Consider the following 23920-nt stretch of genomic DNA (forward strand, 5'->3'; position numbering starts at 1 on the left):
TATATATTCAAATGTTCTCCTGCACATTTAGTACTAATTTTCTGGACTTATTTTCTTTTGTTTACCTACATTCACAAACTACAGAATTATTTTATAAGCTGTGTATCCTCTATAGATTAGTTCCTCTGTTGGGTAGATTCTGTCTACAAGAAAGATTTAGCATTTTTATATCTTCTGGAATGCATCTCATATTTGGATGTCATATCAAAAACATGCCGCATATATTCCATCCATATAAAAGTAATCATGGCTAATATGGACTTTTAATATTCATAAAACTGTATCACAGTGGCATTTTAAAGGTTCCCAGTCAGAGTTTTGATGGCACACTGAGCCGGTTATGCATAATAATACAGTTTACTGTCATAAATAACTGTGCTGTCAACAGTGAAAGCAGAAGAGCTGACATACCAGTGCATGTCCAGGAATTGCACTCGAACAAATCACTCAGATTTGATTTAGCATTATCTGTCAACCTCATGCACTCATGCACAGTTGTATATTTCTGCATTTGTGGCCTATCTTACCTGTGCAGAAGGAATTGCTCCAAATGTTGAAATGCAATTGCGTGTGCACGACTCGCATGTCTTTTCAAAAAGGACTATCTTCCAAAGTCCTTGCCATTAGTTTGGAAAGTATTTTCTATATAGCAAATGGCAGTGATTTTGTGCAATCCAAAAGGCAGATCTGCATCAGAAGGAGGATGTAGATGCTTCCACACTAATTAAACTTTTCTCCAAACTGAGGTCAGTGTTGCACCATTGTCAAGCAATTAACACAGCTAACTTTTCCTAAATAGATTGTATTTATTCATGATTTCTTACAAATTACATCATTTTCTTGAAATACTTCAGGTGGAAGATTATGAGAGAGAAATAGAAGAGAATGTAGGAAGAGGAAAGGGAAAAGAGAGAGCGATATCGAAGGCACAGCAGGAACAACCGGAGCAACTTGTGGTTTGGGACAATGTCCAATTCCACCATGTAGTGCTGGTGCGTGAGTGGATTAAAAATCACCCACGTTTTGTTTTAGTGTTTCTTCCAGCAAATTCTCCATTTTTAAATTCAGTTGTAGAGTAATTCATGTGGGGACGGAAAGAGTTTTCGACTACAAGTTCTATGACAAAGTAACTGGATTTAAATGGATTTAATATTTAAACCTGTCTTTTCTTGGATCCATAACTTGGAATGCTTTACCAGGGTTGAATTATTTTAAATTCCAATTCAAGCCGATTCTTCAGTTGTGAAGTTTGTACAACCCTTGCCTGGTGTTTGGATGGCTGCGTTAGTTGTTTTAAATACTGAGCTTAGTTTGGAGAAAAAAAGAAAGAAAAATGTATCCAGAAAACTGTAATGTTCCTTCATCTGATATTATTTCATCTTCAGACGTCAGTTCCATTCGGGTCCAAATGATGCAGTGTTGAGCTCTATGTGTGTATTTTCAAAACTGTGCTACGCTGCTTTAACTTTGACATGCTGTTCTTTTCCACCCGCTTTTGCCAGCCAGACCACCATTTAGCTCCGAGAGGGGGCCATAAAACGAGGCACTGAAGCAGCATATAGCGCAAACAGACTGTTGAGATTTCCACACGATTAAAGGCATCAAGTCTAATCAGGCTAATTACCCATTACGCTCCAGAACCTAATGGACTGTATACCAGACTACAGAGAACACATAATACAGTTTGTACAAAGGTCTGCTGTTATGACCGTGGTTTCTGTTAGAGCACATTTTATAAATGTAACAATGGTACGCACTGGAGTCCAAAAATAAAATCTTGATAAATGAATCACTTCGGTTCTGGTCACTGAGATATAAGCACTCCACACCGTGTGCTTTTTGATGGTTTATGATTCCACTGAGAATGCTGGACATCTTAAAAGAATGTTCTGAGTTCAATACTAGTTAAACTCTTGACAGCATCCATGGCGTGCTGTCAGTTACCATATAAAATTATGTTGACTTAAAATTAAGTTAAAAAACAAATGTTGAATCTAATAGATAGAGCATAATACAAAATGCATTGACATATTGATCAAAAGTTCTGACAATGGAGGTTCTATCGCTTAGATTTCAACTACAAAGTCCAAAATGAAGCCGTTTTAAGTTCGTGTTGAAGGGATAGTTCAGCAACAAATTAAATTCTGTCATCATTTACTCACCCTCATTTTGTTCTAAACCTATATGACTTAATTTCCTCTGTAAAACACAAAAATATATTTTGTAGAATGTTGGTAACCAAACAGTTTTGGTGTCCATTGACTTCAATAGTAAGTCATTGGTCCCTATACTAAAGTGTTACCGTAAATTATTTCATTTTGGGGTGAGCTGTCGCTTTAAGATGTTAAACATGTTGGGTTTATATATATATTTGTTCGTAAATGAGTGTGTTGCTGAATCTCCAAGAGTCTGTCACCTACAGAAATTCTGTTAGATATCAGGGGTGGAATAAAACTCCAGTGATGTAAAAATGAGTGGTATATAATTAGATACTGCTGACTTCAGCTGCCTGGTGCTTATATGGGTTCACTCTGTTCCTAAAGGCAGTGTGTGTGTGTGTGGTTCAGGGCTCTAAAAGAGAGGACATATAAATAGAGGTGAAAATTTACAGCATCTCATTAAGACTGATGTTGAAATCTGGAACCTATTGGTCTTGATTTGTAACCTTTGATTTATGCTGCAGTAACGGTCGCAGAAAAATATATGCACTTAACGGTCTTATTGGTTGCTTTAGTGAGAAAATCTGACCTGACAATAAATATCAAATGCAATACAGTATCAAGAAGTGGCCTGATGAAAGTAATGGAGAAAAGAGACAAGCACTCATGTTTATCTGAGCCCTAAAATAAAGTCTTTATTAAACATTTTGTACAATAATATTAAAACAAAATACAATAGATTTATAAAGAATATTTATAGTGAAAAAAATCAACAAAGGTGAGGTTAAGAAACAGTCCTGTGAAAGCATACATATCCAAGGGCAGGTAATCCCATGCTCCTTTGCTGACCCCTAAAGGCCAGTAGCGGCTTTAATCTGTGCTCATTTTGTGATGCGTTCATTCATGTTGTGCATGTGTCATTTAAAAACGTACAAAACATATCACCTTGTAAAACCTCACAGCTTTTGTACGCAAAATCATTTGACATCCAGCATCATGATATTGTGTAACACAAGTCACTTTTGTAAGATGTTGTCAGTGTACTGCATTAAGATTATGATTGTTTAAATAAAATAAAAAATAGCAAAACAATTTTCAACACCACTAAAGTAAATACAGTAAACACGTGTACCAAGAAATAGGGAAAAAAAGAAGAAAAAAAAGAGACCCACAAAAATAGATACAGGCTTTATACACTCACTTTGCAAAACAAACAAACAAATCGGAATAATCTTATTTAACCCAATATAATGTCACGAAAACACATTATGTTTTGTGAAGTGTTTGGAATGGTACGTAATAGAGGCTCTCTGTAGTGCATCTTCAGAAATGTGTCAATAGATGCGCTTAACTCATCTGGAGTGTTTCCATCAGCAGGCTCTAAGCAGACTCAATACGCTACACCATCTGAACAGTATTGCACTAGTATTGCACTCCTCTCTGGTAGAAAGCACAGGAACTAACTATAACCATGTAATGCACCCTATAATCTTTCTAGAACAGAATGAAATGCTTTGATAGGCGTATTGTGCAGCATTACTGATATACAAGACAGACTTGCAATGAAAGTATTAGTGCAAAAGTTAACTTGTTTCATCAGAAAAAATCTCTTTGAGGCGGTTTCAATGGTAAAAATATTTATATGCTGGTATTTTCATCTGTGTTCTGCTCTTCAGAATTCAAGCATAAATTACATACAGTATAGAACCACGCCGGTTTAAACGCTTTGGACAAAATAGTGTTTGAAACTCTCAATAAACTGTCTCAACATTTGTTTTTTGGCACTAATGGTCAATAAGACAATGATTTTTATCTTGTGAAAATCTCTTAGATTTAACAAGCTAGCATTAGAGGGTTAATAAATTGAGTGTGAACTGACTGAAGCATTTCAACAATAATAAACCCATTGTTAGAATCTGGATACGGTTCCTTCATACAACAAAAACCCCGTTACATTAAACAAACATTAAAAATCTTATAAACAAATCTGCTTGAGCAAAAGTGTCTGTGAAGACAAGACAAAAGTGTTATGAAAGGACAGCATATTTTTGAAGGCACGGCGATTTAGATATGTTATGGTAGTGATCATTTCAACAGCTAACAGCTGTTAGCTTTAAGAGCCAACACAAACCAATCTGCTCCAAAGAGAAAGATAGCAAATCATAAATCCCGTTGTCACAAAAATCTGCTATTTTAAATAGATTTCAAATGTTTTTAGTCTTTCTTTTGGTACCGACAGCATTTTTGATTGCCAGCACTGTGATTCCACAGACCGGCTACTAGTAAAACACCAGCCCAATGGACAAAAAAAAAATGTTTATCTCCTCTCAATCATCTCAAGATCTTCTGGATTTGGTTTTAAGTACTGTTGCCCTGTTCCTGTTCAAACAGCAGCATGGCGAGCTGAGACCGTGATCCGAGGCTGTCCAGGGTGCTCTGCACACACCTCTGGTAGATATCTTCACTAAGACGAGGATTACATGGCTGGTAGCTGTATTTCTGATGCAGGGCCGGCTCCACTGCTCGGAAAACATGAAGGCCAGAGTATTTAACGAACATGTCATATATATCCAGGTTCTCCAGGATCTCCTCGTTTTCCTGGACATCTGAAGACATGCGTGTCCGAGTCGCCATGTAGTCCGAGTTGTAGAAACATGCTTCGGTGAAGGAACTGCGATCAAAGTGGCCGGACTCTTTGACCAAATCCATCATATTGGGAAGAGGCTGGTTATGATAAGCAATGTCGGGATTGTAGTATTGGAAATGGATGGGAAAAAACACCTGCCAGTTGTTGATGGAGTTCATCCGACAGCGATTGAGGAACTCCGAGTTGATGCTGGTTTTCACAGTGGCGATGAAGAACAATGTGTCAACCGGGTGCTTCTTGGAGATGATGTCCATAAATTTGATTTGAGAGGGACTTTCGCTTTTAACGCTGATCCAGGGGATTTTGACCGTTGGATACCGGTGCTCGTAAGCACCGATTTGCGCTTTGACGCTGGCGAAGATGTCGTTCTGGTTGACTTGTTGGGCCTCAATTGTATCGTAGATAAAGAGAAAGGTCAAGATGGCATTCTCACTGGTTTCAAACGCGTTTGTGGCGTACACTTCCAAAAACTGCTGAACTTGCTCTCGGCCTTGAAGAGTGACGGGGAGGATGATATGGACTCGAGTTGCTTCTGTAACATAAGGCATGGGGATGATCTCAATACGACTTAGAGGTCTAACCAGGTGGACCCTCTTGGTGATGGAGCGACTGTGTCCTTTCTGGTTAACCACCTCCAGCTGGAGGTCCAGGGTGTACTCCATCCCTCTGGTGGGGTCGAAGCGCCGGTATCCGTTAATAAGCTGCTGCTTCTTCAGGTGCAGAACAGGCTTGTACTTCTTGTTCAGCTCACCCATAGCCGTCTCAATGACGTCAGCTACGTCTAGCTTATCGATTCCACGGAGCTCACATTTCGGAGAGCCATCGATGCAGGAGTACACCTGATCCTCTGTGAAGTAATCCCACCGCAGGACCTCGAAACGTGTCTTTGGCTCAAAGGGTGGATTGATTCCAACTGGCCACAGGGCACTACGGTTGCCCTCGAAAGCCACCACGCTCACATTTTTTATTTCCACCTGTTAAAAAAAGTAGAGAACAAGGTGTGGGATACGTTAAGCATTTTTAAAGATATTTGATGAGCAGATTATTACCTCCATTTGAAAATGCACATTACCATAACACTTGAAAGTGCTAGCAATTTTACACACCCTTACAAAAAGCCCATAATGAATCACATTACTCAAAAGGTCAAAGGAAAAAAACATTTCTTCTCAGTTTGGCTTCAGTATTAGGCAGCACAGGTTTAGTATAAGGGTACCTGCAGTTTTTCGATTTCCTCATATGTCTTCTGCAGCTCGATCTCAGTGAAGTGTTTGTGAAGTCTGTACATCTGCTCTGGATCAGACACTGGGTGGACGGTCAATGCATTCTTAAACTGCACATTATCTTCCTTACTGGGGTCAGAATTTTTTCCCATTTCATAATAATAATACTTCTGCCCCTGAAAAAAAAAAAGAAAAAAAAAAAAGTATGATTAGTGAAACTTCATTTCATTTGAACGTCTTGTTTTTTATTTTTACATTTAAATGACCTTTGCTGTCATCTAGTACTCACTTAAAAGGAATAAAATGCTCACTTAAAGGGACCCAAAAATGAAAGTTGTCTTCTCTTACTCGCTTTCAAGTTGTTCCAAACCAGTTTCTTTTTTTGACCACAAAAGCAGATATTTTGAAGAATGTTGGTAGCCAAACAGTTGACGGAAGCCATTAACTTTCATAGTATTTTTTTGAGGGTGAATAAATGACAGAATTTTCATTTTTGGGTGAACCATCCCTTTAAAGCTTTAAAAACACTAATAATTGAACAACACTGTTAAATGTAATCTGCCTAAATTCAATTGTACCATTTAAAATGACTTATTTTTTATTTTGAACTTATTTAGACAAAACCGTTTTATCGGTTGCCAGTCGTAACATATATAAAAGTACTGGCTTATCTGAATCAGCCAGAATTCAAATACTGGTGCATTCCTTTAGAAATCAATGTTTAGCTGAGGTTCTTGGTCTCTTCTGAATGCTGGCTCCAGGTTGCAACAATTGATGCTTAAGTAAAGTAAATGCTTCCACTTTTGGCCCTGCGGGAGTACTGCTCCACAAAAGGGTGTAGGAGGCACTACAATGATGTGTTGAGAGACAGGAGGTGCTTTGACGGCAAAGGCAGAGGTGGATTTATAACTGGATGAAATGCCAAAATGGAGACAGTACATCATGTTTAGTGTGTCTGATCCAGTGTCTCTCTCCCCAGTAGCTCCACACTGACATCCAGACATCTAATGCTTCTCTGATGGATTAATAGAGGTCTCAGTACCTGTTTCAAGAACAGATTAACCGGAGGACCCCAGACCCCTCCAAACAAAAGTGTGACATATGGCTCAGTCTCTAAAGGTGAGATTAAATTTTGAGTTGTGATTCTGTCTGGGCTAAAGGTGCCAAAGCTCAATAGCATGGTTACAGAGCAGACAAACAAAAAGTTGTTATTGTTAACTTATCATAAATTCTTGTGCTTAGTTGTGATGAATTAATTTAAAAAGATGCATGAGTCTGCTTGAGTTGAGTCTGAAATGTGTACAGCAGTAACTTGGGTCAGGTTTTCTTCTAAACATTCTAGTTTCCAAAGTCCAGTTCAAATTTTAGCAGGTGTTTATACAAGCTAAATGAAAGACCACTGTAGGAAATTATAGCCTAACAAATTATACCATAAGAGATTTTCAGAACTACTTAAACCACAAAAAAGAGAAAGTGAGGTCTATGTAAAGACTGCATTAAAGGCATTTAGTCCATTTCTGGGCAAATGACAGCCCTCATTTTATATCTAGATCTATAATTTATACAGTTCAAACAGACAAAGACCTGAATACACCAAAACTAAAAATAATTTAGATATTTTTGTGGGCGATTTAAAGTCAAAAAGCATGCATATCAAGACCTTGCATTGTGCCTATAATTTAAGTAATTTGTAGTAAAAACTGGTAAAAAAACAAACAAACAAAAAAACATACTAACCCGCTGCATTTAGAAACCATATACATTCCAAAAGATGTAATGAAACTCTATTACAAAATACCTAAAAATAAATGATTCCCAAAAGCATATGAAAAAAATCTTTATCATGCTTCACATTTCCTTTAGTCCTTTATAACTCCAGTAAAAGTGCTGAACACTATCTAGGTGTGCAATGGTGGGGTGCAGACACTAAGCACATGAGCCGATTAGACCACAGTCAGAGAAAAGTGAATCTAATCTGATCAAGCTATTAAAAGAACAAGAGAAAACACTAAGCCACAATTTGCACATTCTAAATGAAAACAGTCACATAAACAAGCCTACAAAAGGTCTATATATAAAATATACAAGTGAATGTCAACATTTATAAGACAGACCATATATATTAATAGTTAAGTAGTACTTGTCTTGTATTTAATAATTATTTTAAAATTGTCTGGTTCAGTGGAAAGGAGTAAACTAGATATGAGAGATGTTTAGAGATGTCCAGACAGTCCAGGCAACATGAATTCTTGCCTTTTTTATTTTTAAAGCTTGTGTATATTTTAGACTCTTTCTTGCTTACGTACTGCCGAATTCCCAGACAAACTCTGGGCAAACAGGGATCTGTGGATGCAGAAACAAAGCCGCTGACTTGCATCACCTCTAACCCAGAGAGAAAGACAGGAGAACTAAGAGCTTTGAGATCCAACCTCAGTCTACGGGAGTCAGAAGAGACAGACTGCAAAATGTAAAAGGTATTTCAGTTGAGAAAGGCCATGATGCCATATTACCATTGAAAAAAACAACAACATTCCAAACGAGTGCTGATTTGTACTGTTTCTGTACTTGAAGATGGTGGGAAGAGCGACTAAAACGTGTCTTGAATTCAATTCCAGCAGTCACTGGCAGTGAGTGTAAAGACCTGAATAGAGGTGAAACTTCAGACGTTGCACTGACTGACAGACTAAAGCAGCAGACTGGAGACCTTCCCTTTAATTGCTGAGAGCAGCAGCATATTTCAAAGGAGTCATCTGAATCTTGTCTTTGGTTGTTGTATACGTGTGCTGGTGAGTTGAAAGGCAGAGAGATTTAGTTTAATCAAGAATAAGGCCCCGTTGGGTCCCACGCAGTAAGAGTGAGACACACTACTAGTATAAAGCTGTCTGTCATCAAACACCGCAGGTTTACCACTGGGAGTCTGACTCTCTTTCAATCAAGGCCACAGAGATGGAAATTACAGACACTGATAGCTCATTCAAATAATGTGCAGCTGAAAATATGTCAAGCATTTTTTTCCACACACAAAAGCATTTCCAATAACACAAAGTTCTACAATCTCACATTCACAGACATTTATCTACCAAACATAATTATGATTATGTGTGGAACTAGAACAAAGATAATACTCATTATAGAATTAGACTCCTCGTAAAATGCCCTAAACGCCATCATTACACTTTCTTCTTTAATGATTAGTGTATGATGTGCCAAGAAATATGTCATTGTGTTTAAATGCACTTTAAAGGTTGATTTTAGTGAAACTACAACAAAAATGTCATGTAAATGCTTTAGTCAGAGTGAAATTGGACCAGACAGGTTTTGGTGAAGTCTGACTAATAGAGCTGGATAATGCGATTGTAGCTCAGCTTCCAGGATGCAAACATGTTAATCGACCTTAGGGATGTAACGGTATGAAAATTTCAAATCACGATTATAGTGACCAAAGTTATCACGATTATCAATACTATCACGGTTTTGTTAAAATTAGATGAAAATGTTCAAAAAGAACTGATACACACACTGAAAACATTTCAATAAGTTTTATATTTGAAAATCAACAAACAACAAATACAACGGCCTACAGTTGGCCTCAGCGATGCGCACTTGCTCTGAAAAACAGAGGTGATGTGCGGTGTGTATTTAATCTTTTAAATATATCTGATTATGCATTGTCATGTATTTTTGGAGAGAAAGACTGTAGATCAACAGCTGTACCTTGATTATAATTGCACATGTAAACATACTTATTGTTTTATGCCTTTTTTATTTATTTAAACAAGACAGTGCAGGAAACAAGATAGGAAATGATGTAAAGAAGGGGACAGGATCAGAAATGATGCAAGATGACCTTGAACTTGCATGGCCCACATGAGCTAAACATGTTGGGAGTATGTTAACTGTCAGTCGTTGGGTCTTAACACAGCGTTACATGTTGTTTTACATAGTGTCATGATTAAGACAGGGTCACAGGTCTGGAGCTATTCTATCATTTAAATCAAAAGTTAATTTTTTGAAAGAAATGTACTATTTTATTCTTAATTGATCAAAACTGACAGTGAAGACATTTATAATGTTACAAAAGATTTTTATTTCAAATAAATGCTTTTCTTTTCAACTTTCTATTCATCAAAGTATCCTAAAAAATGCATCATGGTTTTCACAAAAATAAGCAGCACGTTTTCAACAACAATAATAAGAAGAAATGTTTCTTGAGCAGAAAGAGCATATTAGAATTATTTCTGAAAGATCATGTGACGCTCAAGACTGGAGTAATGGCTGCTGAAATTTGCCATCACATTAATAATTTTTTTCATTTAAAATATATTATAATAGAAAACCGTTATTTTAATTCATAATATTTGACATTACATTTTTACTGTATTTTTGATCTAATAAAAGCATAAGAGCATAAGCATAAGACTTCTTTCAAAAACATTAAAACATTTTCCTGACCCCAAATTTTTGTGTAGAAAAAAGTTTTTGTGTATTGTGTAGATCACAATACAATATTTTTGATATTAAGATTTCATTTCCCAGATATAGATTTCATGGAATATAAAGGTTTTCCCAAGGCAGAGTGAAACTATTTACATATTTGTAAACTTCCACTGAATGCAGGACTTATCTCACCTCAAATTCTTCCACGCAGTTGGTATCAGCGTAGTCAATGATGCATCGCCCAAGCCACTCGTCATGTCTGGCGCTGAGGATGTCGTTCCTGCAGTTCTCCAGGAAGAGCTGGAGCCTTAGCAGAAGACTGCGGGACAGCAGGTATCCAAAACCCCCATAGCAATACCGCCCCTGCATCTCACCTCCGATGAACTCTTCAGGGCTGCCCATATACAGCACCCGGTCCATACTCAAGTGCTCCACCAGAGCCTTGATACGATCCGCCTGAGTGTACGTGTCGTCCTGGGCGAGGTAGAACCAGTCGTACTCTGTGATGTAGTGTTCTAGAATGTACTTGATGGTCTGGAACATGTTCCAGATGAGGCGTTCATCACCGTGGGTGACCACGACCATCCCGTGGGGAATCTTGCGGCTTCGCGTACCAGTGAAGAACACAACATTGTCCAGATGATGGCTGATGGTGCGGTTGACGGCCACACCTAGAGTGTTGATGGTGTTTTTGGAAGTGAGTATTCCCACGAAAAGACGCTCTCGGATTCCCAGCTCTGTGCTGATGTATTTTGCCCTGTGGAAACAAACAGATCACTACAATTTACAACTCATGATTGTGCAAATCAGGATTGCAACTTTGACATTGCGATGTTTAACCACACAGCTACATGGAAGCCTCTTTCCACATCAGAGTAAAAACAAACAAACAAAAAAACGGTAATATATTAAGTTTTTTGTGAGTTTTTTGCCATATTGTGAGATTTAATCTTTCAATTGCAAGTTATATAGATGCAATTATGATTTATATTGTCACAATTATGAAAAATAGTTGCATTAAATATTCAAACTAAAACTAAACTAAAACTAATACTACTATTACAATTATATACTTTATATACACTTTATACACATTACAATATAGCTACATTTATATTAAATTAAGACTGAATAAAATTAAATATAATTATTAGATGAAAAACTTAAACGAAATTAGAAATGTTTCTGAAACTGCTAAAACTAAAACTGAAATAAATTAAAGCTATATAGAGAAAAATGACAAAAGCACATAGCAAAATTAAAACTAAAAGTTAAAATATAAAAATAAAAGCTAGTTCAAAATAATAATTTATACTATAAAAGTATATAATATGTGAGTATATAATATGAAATAATGTGAGATATAAAGATGCAATTTTGAGATATTTGCATTTGCAATTATAAAAAGCAATGTTGCAACAATGAGAAATAATTATTATAATATAATATATAATTATTTTTTGTAGGCAGAAATTTTGGGCGTAAGCCTGAAAACAGGAGTTTTGGATAAATTTAGCATTCAACTATCAGGATACAGCTTTGTGAACCAGTGCCTAGAGGAAAAGGTATGAGGTCAATGTGAACCTAACTGATAACCAAAGACAACTGACCCTATCATGTTATGGGATTAGTTAACTATAGTCTCTAACCTTCCTAAGTGTTGACTGAAATAGAGAAATGAGCACCATGGGAGCCACCCTTAATAATTACAGAGTTTCTAATGGGACATATTAAATGAAGAAGAATGTGGGAAAGAAAAAAAAACATATAGTTACAATATAAGCCTGCCACAGGCGTGTTTCATCTAATTCCCACGAAACAATATTGAAATACCTCTCAGTGTTTGTGAAATGACATTGAGTCATTGGCAATCTTGTTGCAAAATTCTCTGAATAGCAAAAGCAAATATTTGATTCTATCTGTAATTGTCAAAGCCTAAACCACCAGCAGTGAAGTGTAGAGGTTTGAGTCACGTTAGCATTAGTTAAATCCAAACTCAAAGCTTTGAATTTTCCAGTAAGAGGAGTATTTTTGTTTTGTCTTCATTAAGAGAAGAAAATAAAGTAAGGTTTATATTTCCACTGGCTGAAAACATTTTTTCAACATTTGTGATTTTGTCAAAATGTCATTAATATGCAAGAGCGTGTCTAAAAACAGTTGCTAATAAAATGAATAATGTAAACATTGTAGGGTTAATTAGGGCAAAATGCAACGTGCTTTAATTTTGAGTTAGTCAACATGAGCATGTCTGACTTCCAACACGATTAAGGTAGCAAGATTAACCGTGAAATACATGAAAACAGCCAATTCCAGCAAAAGTAAACAACAACACCGGATATGTTTTTGTGTCGTTCTTTTATGGTTTTTACTAGTTAATCATTAGAGAAATGTTCTCTCACAGACAGAGAACCTTGTAACTGTAACTGTAAAATGACTTCCTACTCAAAGCTGTCGTTCATAATAATAATTACTGTAATTATACGTTGACCTCAACCCTACTCCATCCCCTACATATGGGCTATTTTAGATTTAATAAAGACATAATTTATGAATCTATTTTCTATCCCCAACGGAGGTCTTGATTGTCTTTTGGAGACACTTCTTGGAGAACTTCTGTCTCTGCTAGTATAAACGTACACAACGGTGTTTTAAAATTAAAAAATGCCCATCATGAAGGCCAAAACTGTTACATGCAAATAACTTTACATGCAGTGATGGAATCGCCTAGATAATTAATTATTCCTTAGGTTTTAACTAATTATATGATTTTATTTTTTTGACGCTAACCACGGTATAAAAGACAGATGAAGCAGTCTTAAGTGGTTTGTCTACCTGAAAAGTTTCTTGGGCTGAGACTGTTTGACTGGTTTATATGGGATTATTCTCGGCTGGAAATCCTCCTCCTCACCATCATCATTCCCAGTGGAAATGGAGTTGGGTCTCCGAGCTCCTTTCAGACTTCCATCTTGGGATAAAACGATTCCTTCATCTGCTATGGTATTAATATCACAGCTCTCTTCTACCCAGCTCACACTCAACAAACTCAGAGTAAATCCCAGAGAGATCCCGATAATAACCGGGCCGACCGGCCTTAACAGACCGATCAACATAGAAAACCTCATTGTACTCCGACTACTGGTGCCGTACACACCTCCTTTAAGCGCGACCTTCTGAACAGAGTAGCGCACATTAAGAAAGCGTTTCGATTGCTAACGGAAATGCATTGGACGTATTCCTTTCCTGTAACTGTATCACCTTCCTCCAAATTATTGACGCATTCGTACGTGTCAGTGGCTCTGTCGCTCCTCCTAGAGGAAATCGAGCGCCCCGCCCACAAGATCAAACGTCATTACAAAGAGCCGGGCATCCCTTAATGGGCGGGGCTATGGGCAGAGCGGCTCGTTTGAAATCCAATGGCATTTTAATGCTGATGTCTCTTTGTTATGACGTTTGATCCTTGAAGCTAAGCGGTCCCTTTGAAAAGCCAATGAAAATTCAAAATGGTAACTTAAACAGAATCTTGGTCGCAATGCCGCTTAACAAACAATTTTTTTATATTTTCTGTCATGAGCTCGGAATCGATCATGTTCACTTCTTGTGGTCTAAATCTTATATCATGGATTATATTTTTCCACTAGAGGGCGATGTGGGCTCATATTTGAGCATACGCTGTTATAAGTAAAATAAATATAATATAAAAAACAGTAATAAATAGCATAACTAAACTAAATAAAACAAGCCAAGAAGAAATAAGAGAAAAAAAGAATAAGAAATAAATAAATGTCACTTTACTTACCTGCCAATGTCAAGAATAATGATGGTAATGATAAAAATAAATGATCCTTATTATTTTTATTGGCATTGGGGTACTCATCTTATTGCCATAATTTCCTGATGATATTTAAAAGCAACTATTAGACCTGTTTCAAGCAATGACGAATGTAATTGCAATAGAACATTAAGCTTTTTATTTTCATAAATACCTTGACATTTGAGGTTTCTAATAGGATACTTAGTTTTGTATTTACCAGAGGTGGGACCAAGTCATTGTTTTGCAAGTCACAAGTAAGTCTCGAGTCTTTGCATTCAAGTCTCGAGTCAAGTCCCGAGTCAAGACAGACAAGTCCCAAGTCAAGTCCTGAGTCAAGACAGGCAAGTCCAAGTCGAGTTGCAAGTCCTCAGCTTTAAGATTCAAGTCTTAAATCTGTCAGGACATGTTGGCTTTTCTACTCTTTGGTTTTCTGTGGAACTGTGACAGGGCATGTTAAACTGCATTTGCATGATATAAGTCTTGCATTTGTCCTTTTCTACAGAAGGAGAGATTTTATCATTACAGAGACTTTCATTTCTGCTTTGGATTTTGTACTGCAGACAGGAGAGGTGAATGATTTTGTTGCAGAAGCCATCTGACAGTCATGATCTGTCATCAGACATATTCATGTCAAGCTGCTAGGATAAAGGCATGTGTATGAGAGTTGACATTTTCTTTCAACAGGTGTTCCTTGGCTATATTTGATTGTTATTAGGCTACTCCTGGAAGTATTTAGCAGCTGGCATGTGAATGGCTGTGATTAAAACAGATCCATTCTTATTGATGGTATCATGTCAAAATCATATTGAATTGAACTATACTAAATTAACTCAATTCACATTTTTCAGCACACCCATCTAGTCTCTGAAACCGCAGTCAAGTGTACTTAAACAAACTAACAAAATCGTCATAAAGCAACAAAATCTTAACACATGGTGGCGCTATATGCTCACACATTTAGAGTTCAAAATCTCCCCCTAAAATTCAAGGCTTAATGAAAATCATATCCAGCTGTACAATTTTTGCTTTATAAAACCATGTGCCTATAAAATACATGGGATGTTTCTGGGAAACATCTGTTTCATCATCATACTATCTATCACTAGTGAGAAGTTCAAAATTGTTAAAATAGTTTTCAAATAGTTTCCCTTTTTTTAAACATTGCTGATTTTCCTTTTCCCATTTATAAGCTGAGTAAACATACAGAAAGAGAACTGGATGAAAAGCTATTTATGCAGCGTGACAAAAAAGGTGCTGATTCTAATTTGCAGAGCATTTATCACACCAGTAATCAGTGTGTGGCCCATTATCTCCTTGGCTCATCTCCTTGCAAATGTGTATCTCACCAGAAAACGTGGCTTTTTGACCGTGCAACGACTACATCTTTTCCATGCTACATTACTGCAGTGTCTCATTTTAATATCTATCTATCTATCTATCTATCTATCTATCTATCTATCTGTCTGTCTGTCTATCTGTCTATCTATCTAAAAAGTACAATCAAATAAGAATATTTTTAAAATGCAAATATAAATAATATAAATAAATATCAATCCTAACCCAAATATATAAACATTTCAATTCTCAGTCCTTTTTATAAAATTCCACAAAATCGGAAATGTTCCATCTCAGCCCATTTGTGTGGTGAAGCGTATTAAATGAATCAACAGCGTACTTGAGAAATTCCACAAGATACTGTTAAATGAACCTGGCAATACGAGCGTCCGCACTGTACTCATATGTTTAATGGCACCCAGTAGAGTTGAAGCCATCTTCCCTAAAACTAACACCCTCCGTTGGGCCAAAGTTCACAAGTGGTGCTATTACAGAGTATTAAAAGTGACCCATTTGGAGGATGCAACTTCTTCTGGAATTAATTACTGTACTCCAAGTGAAAACTCTCCCTGCTGATAGGGTGAGCTCATGATCTGTAAAACGGGAACACTTTTATGCAGGAACTGAGTCTGCAAAAAGTCTTACAGAGCAAGCACTGATTCAACTATGGCTCAAATCTTGTGGTGAGCAACAGCTTTTTTATTGGAATAAATTATAATGCACAAAACAGATTATTATATGGTGCACTGTGATTATAGGTGTTTTACTCTGCCCTCATGTTCTGAAGAGACAACATCTTACTCATCTGATGCGAGTTCCAGGAAACAGCATGTCTGCCGAATCCCCTCCCATCTTCTGTTGTTTAGGTCATCGCATGACTTGACACTGTCCGTTCTCCATACTGAGAAGCCTGTTCACAGACGCACAGAAGCGTGTGGCAATATTGACATTTTATAACACAAACTCTACTGCCAGTGGTGAAGGAATTTCATGAACTTGACTTCTCATGGGGATTCCAGAAATGACTGTGGCTTGTTTATAAAGGTTATGGCACATAAGCGTCATGTGGTTTTGATTTGGACGTAATTTTAACTATGCTTAAAAAATATTGTGTGCAATGGGATTTCTAATCGCATTGGATGCTAACGTAACAGGGAGTTGTCTCACTCCCTGTTTGACATCAGAATGTTAAACAATAGGAAAAAGGGGGGAGATCATAATTAACAGCTTTTTTTTCTAAATAATGGATCTCCATGTTAGTAGCAAAAGTGGGGGCTCGGTTTTACCTGATCGGATGTTAATTAAGCCCTGAATAAATGAGAGATGGTTTGACTACACGGTCTGTATGGTGGACAACTTCTGCATGGGGATTTTTCCACGCCATGTGTCAGCTGAAGATATTCTCCTGGTCTTCAGAGGGCTGTTCCCAGGAACGCTCAGCCAAGACCCCAGGCTCAACACCCTGCTGTACTTTGAAATGGGATCTTTATTGTACATAAAGTTTAAGCCAAGTATGAAGAATCGCTCCTCCCAAACAAAACACACACACACACATATGTATGAAGAGAGAAAGGGAGAAAGAGCACACAGTCTGTTTTGTCAAAGCCATGTTTCCAATTATGCAGCAGATATATATAGATGGGATATGATAAAGTACTTTTCATAACTTTCTTTAATATAAAGAAGGCTCTTCATCTCATATAACTACAGGAATAACAAGAACAAGAACCTGTTAGTGCAATTAGATGTTATTAATTAAACTGATTTCATATTTTTTTTAAAGTAAATCATCTTTTCTAAATTGAAAAATTTTGAACAAAATGCCATATGCACTAACTTTCAGTAAATTTATTTGCCTTCAGTCCAGAATTGATTGCCGTTTCTGTGCAATTAAACTATCTCACAAGACAGGCAGGTTATCTTCCCTCTTTTATGTAATGATAAATTGAACTGCAACACACCTGCAGCTCAGACAAAACTTTTCATATTTGCAGCTTTGAAGCTGGAGGGAAAACAAAGAGTGAAAATCAAAAAGACCTGACCCTGAGATAACAGATAAACAGCCTATCACATCCCCTTTCTGCTCTCGGCTATCTCTAACGAGATATGAAAACAGATCCAGAGCTTCCATCTTTGATTGTACCTGTATGTGATGCAGTACATCACCGTATCTGAATCCAATAGTGAAGTGAGACTTCAAAAGAGCAGGGAGGTCTTGGATTTCAATTCGGGACCCCCTGGCCATCGGATAGATGAGGTAGAGTGTGTACGGCGAAATGAAGACAACATCACAATGAAGAACTGTCTTGAGAGCCACAAATTACATTGGGAGGACAGTTAATGAGGGTGATAATGCAGATCTTTGCAGATGATAGATGAGAGGACAGCTATTACAGGCCAAATGTGTAAGATTCATGGCTTTGTTTTAAATGCACTACAGGCATGATTTGATATGCTCATAAATCATTATTTAAACAATTGGGGGGCTGGAATGCAAAAGCACAAGCTGAATGGAATTTAAGAATTTTTGGATTGTCTTTAAACAACTAAATAAATCCTAAAATATTTGATAATGATTCTGAAGAAGCAAGACAGCACGGCTAATCACTTGGAGTAAGTTAGGAAAGATACTAGATACCTGAGCACGAGTAAACTAATACTGGAATGAATTGTGTCACCATTGCTCACCCTGTCTGGACTGTATAACTGAATCAAACATGTTTGTAGACTTCTTCTCAGAGATGGTCATATTGTCATAAATCAGTCATAAATCAAGCATATATACCAAATTTCTTTCTTTTTGTTGTTGTTTATAATAAATAAATAATAGTTCTTCAATAGATATTTGCAGGACATCTGTTAGTTTAACAGAATATTTTTTCACTTAAGATCTTTATGCTACAGTAGTATATATATATATATATATATATATATACACACATACATACATATATCATGAAACTTCTTGCTGTATTCCAGAGTTGTTATGGTTCTCTAGAAGTTATAAAAGTTCTTCATGTTGCATGTAGTTTCTTCAGATCTGTATGCTGGTTGCTGGAGTGGTAAAGCAGCATAATACAGATTGTTTTATAAAGAGCTAAAGAATGAAAATCTGTGTGTGGAACTGTTGAAAGTTATTTTGCGGCAACAGGCTGTAAAGCATTTCGTTTCTGTTTCACATTTATTGTTTAGAGTGCATATGGTACAGTATTGGAATTACAGGCGTAAAATGAATTTCAATATAATACATCTCAAATATGCCTTATTTACTGCTCACTCTATGAAACTATTCATTTTTTAATATACACATTCCATTGAGCACTTCTCACAAAATAAAAATAATAAAAAAAAATGTTAAGAATAAGAATGAATTATTCACAGTACCTGCATAGATTATATAAAATATTCGAAAGATGGCATTTTAAAAAAGTATTTAGTTAAATCAACTTTAAAATGACTTTCGAAAAAAAATACAGGGGAGTTAATTTCCATAAAAGTTGCTGATCATAGCTTCCATTGTCATGGGTTTACTAAGGGTTAAGCTGTACTCTGTTTCAGAGGTAGACACATTGGGGGTCAGAGTTGGAATTTTAGGTGGACCTCCGGGCTGTGGGTGTCATCATAAACTACTCCTTCCCTTAACACTCTGAAATGCACGAGTTTGACAAGAGGGAGATTGTTTGCTAAACAGAGACAATCCAAAATTACCTTTAACAAGGTGTTGTTTAGCTAATCAAATTTTCACATTTTCACATTATAAAAGGTCAGCTGCACCTAAAGCTCCCCTCACACTTTTTCCGCACACACTCTCTCTCTCATACACCTGGAGGTCTAAAAAATTTTGCAGAGACAATGATGCTTTCTTTGGGGCACGACGCATGCCATCACAAACCTCTCATCTGGGGCTGGGCTGTGCCAAGGGTCTCTTGACAGACAGCATGCCATTCACATGCTGAGGCTGAGAGGAGATGAAACGGAGGCAGCTAAACTGGCTCTCAGGACTCTGATTGTGCTCTGATCTGCGGGGCTGAGAGCTGAGTGCTTGAGGAAGCGATGGGAAGCCTCACCTCTTCTGGAGTCTCCGGGGTCATGTGCTGGCGGCCCGCCAGGAGTCTGTCGGACAGGTGTGCCTGTGCACACGACATACCCTCTCGCTTTTATGTGTGTGTGTGTGTGTGTGTGTGTGAATACACTCTCAGTCAACATTTAAATTTAAATGCCCATTTGTGACCCAATCTGTGAGCACACTTACCTTATTCTATTAAAGCAGTGGTTCTCAACCTTTTTGACTTGAAGGCCTCCATTATCCAATTCAATATTCAAAAGCCCCTCATATAATATTTTCTTTGTAATGTTCTACTTTAATAATGACAAAGCTACTTGTTTACAAACTTTTTATTAACAGAAATTGGAAATGTCAGTATGTTAAATTAATTATCCGTAATCATTTTTGTTCCAGAATTTTTTAAGAACTATCTTCTTTAATAGAACAATAGGTTGCAATAACAATATTAATTCAATGTTGCAATGAAATAGGGGATTTTTAATACAATTTATATTTAGTTAATAAAAAGGATTTATTTACCTTACACCTCAATTTTATGTGTATTTTAGCATTTTAATTAAATTACAATATTTTAATGTAATATTTTTTATTTTAGTTCAAATAATTTTCCTGCTCCCCTGGTTGAGGACCACTGTGTTAAAAGGGACAGGTCATCCAAAAATTACAATTATGTCATCATTTACTTACCCTCATGTAGTTTTAAGCATGTATAACTTTATTTCTTCTGCGGAAACAATAAAGATGAACTGTTCTTTTTCCGTACAGCGAAAGTCAATGGGGTCCAAAAAAAACAACACTGGCCCATGTTGGCTTTCATTGTATGGACAAAAAAAGATTTTTCAAAGTATCTGCATTGTACAGAAAAAAGAAAGACTGTTTAGAATGACATTAGGGTAAATAAATGACGACAGACTCGTAATTGTTTATCCACTCACAGGTCTCCTATTGGACCTAACCAATGTATATTAGTGTGTCCCAGACTGTACAGTCTTCTCCCCAATGTTCAATCTGAGAGAAGCGAATCTCATTTGGAGAATGGGGAGATAGCCAATCAAGCGGCCTTGAGAGATGGATCAGATAACTATTAGATGACAGCTGCTTGGCCCGTTTGGCACACGTACAGTGTTTCACCTCAAGCATGCGTCTGCTGTTCTCTCGTACTTTGGGTCTGTCCCATCTGCGTGTGACAGACAGCGTCGTAGTGATGGAGTTGCGCAGCGCCATGGTTCCACTCGCATGATTTAGTGGCGTGCTCCAAGAGGAGATTGTGCCATGGCTCTGCGCCACGCGCCACAGAAGTGAACCCAAGCCACTCTGTGCAGTTCCAGCCCTGTCGTGACTGACTTCATATCCAGCATTCTTGGGGGATTAAGTAGGGATGAATTTCGCTCTTTCACAAAGTGAAAAAAGAAGAGACTTATCTGTAACCATGCAATTCATAATGTAACCTGAGGTCTCAGCAGGCGCAGAGGACGACAGGTCTACGAAAAGATAAATGTGAATGTGTATGTTCGCACTGATTATTTGGATAACTTAATCACAGTTCCCCCCTCCGTTTCCCCCTCTGCATTATCTCTCTCATACATCACAGTGTGGCTGTTTTTGGATATTCCTGATTGCATCTTTTTCCATGTTATGATTAGGCCCCATCTCGTGCTTATCACATCCAGGAGTCTCACCAGATAAAGGGCAAGCAGGAAAGAGTGGCTTTGAAGCCGTGAGGATAATGGTCGGTCTAGGACTTGTGGTCTTCCTCTGCCAAATGCCATTCTTATTCCCCGATTAAAGTCCTAATGTGAATCACTGTATCAGAAATGGCAGAAGTGATCTTAGAATAGTCATCATCATGTCCAGATTGACTCTTTCTGCAGGCATGTTCCTTTGTCTTTTGTTATGTCTTTGGTCGTGGCTGGTTTCGATTAGAGCCAAGGAAGGGATGGTTCATCAGACGTAGACGAATATCTTCATCTCTGTATCACCCAAGCCATAATGTGACCACATATGCAACCCATGGCTGCTTTTGTGATATTCAAGCTTTCCTTTAAAAGCCAGCGCTTTGCCTCGCCCCTTTTGACAGTGAAACAGGACTTGGAAAGAGAGAGTCGCTCCAACACTGTCTGCTCTTTTACGAGTCTACACCTCCTGCTGTAAAATGTGGTTCCATTATTTGAGCAGTGATCCTGGCGCTGAGAAGCTCACAGGTTTGTAGATAATCAGAGGCTACAGAGGAGAACATTGTATCTGCACATTATTATCACGCAGGGGTGTGTGCGTCATAGATCAAGATCTGTGAGAGATACTAATAGAGGCTTCATTACATGCCTGTCCATTCAGCGCTATGGAAACCTTGACACTGGCCACAGACTTTTCCTGGTGGGGCGCTAGACTGTCAAAATTAAATTGAAATCAAACTTAGATTCAAACATTTTGAAGAGAAACATTGTCAGACTGTCATAATAAAATAAATGTGATCAAATGCTTTGCCAGTAAATAATAACAAAAGATGAAAAAGAAATCTGGAGTCACGGAGGGTTTAAACATGGGTTACTGTGATCAAAACAATGCATCACATATTCCTCCTAACAAGATCAACATTTTATTTCTATTTTTAAGGAGATTATTAGAGATTTATTTGGTGTTTGTTGTTCACTTTCTGCTGCCTTTACAATAGGCTGAGATACAATACTGTGCTTGTTAACAATATCATAAATTACCAGGTATTTTTGATGAATAAATACTGCTTTACAGTAGTGCTATGCATAATACGCTCTGATGTTTAGCATTAACATCTCTTGCCATTTTTTTTACTGTAGGCAGGGTCCAAAATGAACACTCTTCAGGTGCCGAATGAGAGTAAAATTTAAGATTGGCGAGCATGTGCCAATTGGCCTGTAATTTTATTAGGAACTGCAACATAATACATGGTTAAAGTCAAACTGTAAAAACAATAGTCTGACCTTCACTGATTCGAGAGACATGTGTGATTCAGAAGAAAGACTACAAACTGTCTACTTATTTTACCTCAGTGGAACACTGACCATCAAAAATTTAATGTTTATAGGTTTATTGTGCTCCATGTGGCCAGACATATGTGGAATATTCCTCACATTTGACCGCTAAAACAAATATGAGCATTTGAAATTAGAGAAACAGGGAATGTCTGATGTGATGCTAGTGAGAGAAAAAAAGAAAGAGAGAAAAAAATTAATCCCTTTGTCATTTGGAGAAAAATATATTTTAATCAAATTTAAAAAATATTTAAATGAGTTAAACTTGAGTAAATTAAATGTAGTATATAAAATGTAAATTTTAATGTGTAATGAAATGAATCCCTGAAGTGCCCTTTAGTAAATGTAAGCATATATCACAGCAAAACACACTCGTGCTGCTCTGTGTCCAAAGACTGTTGAATGGTCGTATGTAAATGAAATATTAGGCCTATCAAGATGGGATGCATCACTTGTAAAGCCTGTTATCTCCCCTCTCATATTTCTTATCAGACCGCCATGGAAGGCGACTGGCAAGAGTGTCGGTTTGACTTTTTAAAACAAACTCGCACGGCAGATGAATGTTATTAGTCTGAAAGATTAGCCTTGACAGGGGTGAATGAAAAGCAATGAGGTATTCGCACAGAGCTCTGCTCCCCCATACGGCAACGTAATGATAAAAACCGACTTCAGCTGCACGGATCACAGACGCTGAACTCCACTCCAATACGGCGAGAGTTATTAAAAAGAAAGAACCGGAGGATTGTGCCATTCTCACATTACGTCATAGCGACTGTCACGGGAAGCTCTGGCAGCCCACTCAACGCTTTGGACCTGAGGCCTCTTCTCCCATTAGCAGTTGAAATAAACAATTGATTCAAGTGTAAACACACGTCTGTCGTCACTTTTGATAAAACCCAGCAATTAAGATGCAGCTTTTTTGCTTTAAATGTTATCTGTTTATGTTCAAAGGGGTAATTCGATTACCGCTGACATTATAGTGTGTCTGACTCTAGTAGTTGTCTTTTTTCTGTATATTTTCTTTGTCATCTGCAAGGAACAATGAGTACGCCTAAAAACCAAGAAAAGCTCTAAACGAATGAGGATTGGCTCAGACCTTAATGTGAACCTTGCGGTAAAGCAACAGAACATTAAATTTATAATGCTCTACATCATTTAAAGTGGTTTGTGTGTCGTGTGGTTTGAGAAGATAACCGCACTTTATCTTGTGAAACCTTGTGTAGTTCAGATGAGT

General features: G+C 37.3%; 1 protein-coding gene across 1 annotated transcript; it reads right to left on the minus strand.

The window, feature by feature from the left end:
- Nucleotides 1-2895: 2895 nt before the first annotated feature.
- Nucleotides 2896-13744, minus strand: chpfa (chondroitin polymerizing factor a). Its single transcript, XM_016565079.1, has 4 exons — nucleotides 13299-13744; nucleotides 10659-11223; nucleotides 6023-6205; nucleotides 2896-5780 (listed from the first exon to the last, which is right to left on the minus strand). The coding sequence occupies exons 1-4, from the start codon at nucleotides 13586-13588 to the stop codon at nucleotides 4518-4520; spliced, it is 2301 nt and encodes a 766-aa protein (XP_016420565.1). The 5' UTR covers nucleotides 13589-13744; the 3' UTR covers nucleotides 2896-4517.
- Between the last annotated feature and the right edge of the window lie 10176 nt (nucleotides 13745-23920).

The sequence above is a fragment of the Sinocyclocheilus rhinocerous genome, unplaced genomic scaffold (genome assembly GCF_001515625.1).
Source record: "Sinocyclocheilus rhinocerous isolate Xijiao unplaced genomic scaffold, SAMN03320098_v1.1 scaffold1473, whole genome shotgun sequence".
Lineage (NCBI taxonomy): Eukaryota > Metazoa > Chordata > Actinopteri > Cypriniformes > Cyprinidae > Sinocyclocheilus > Sinocyclocheilus rhinocerous.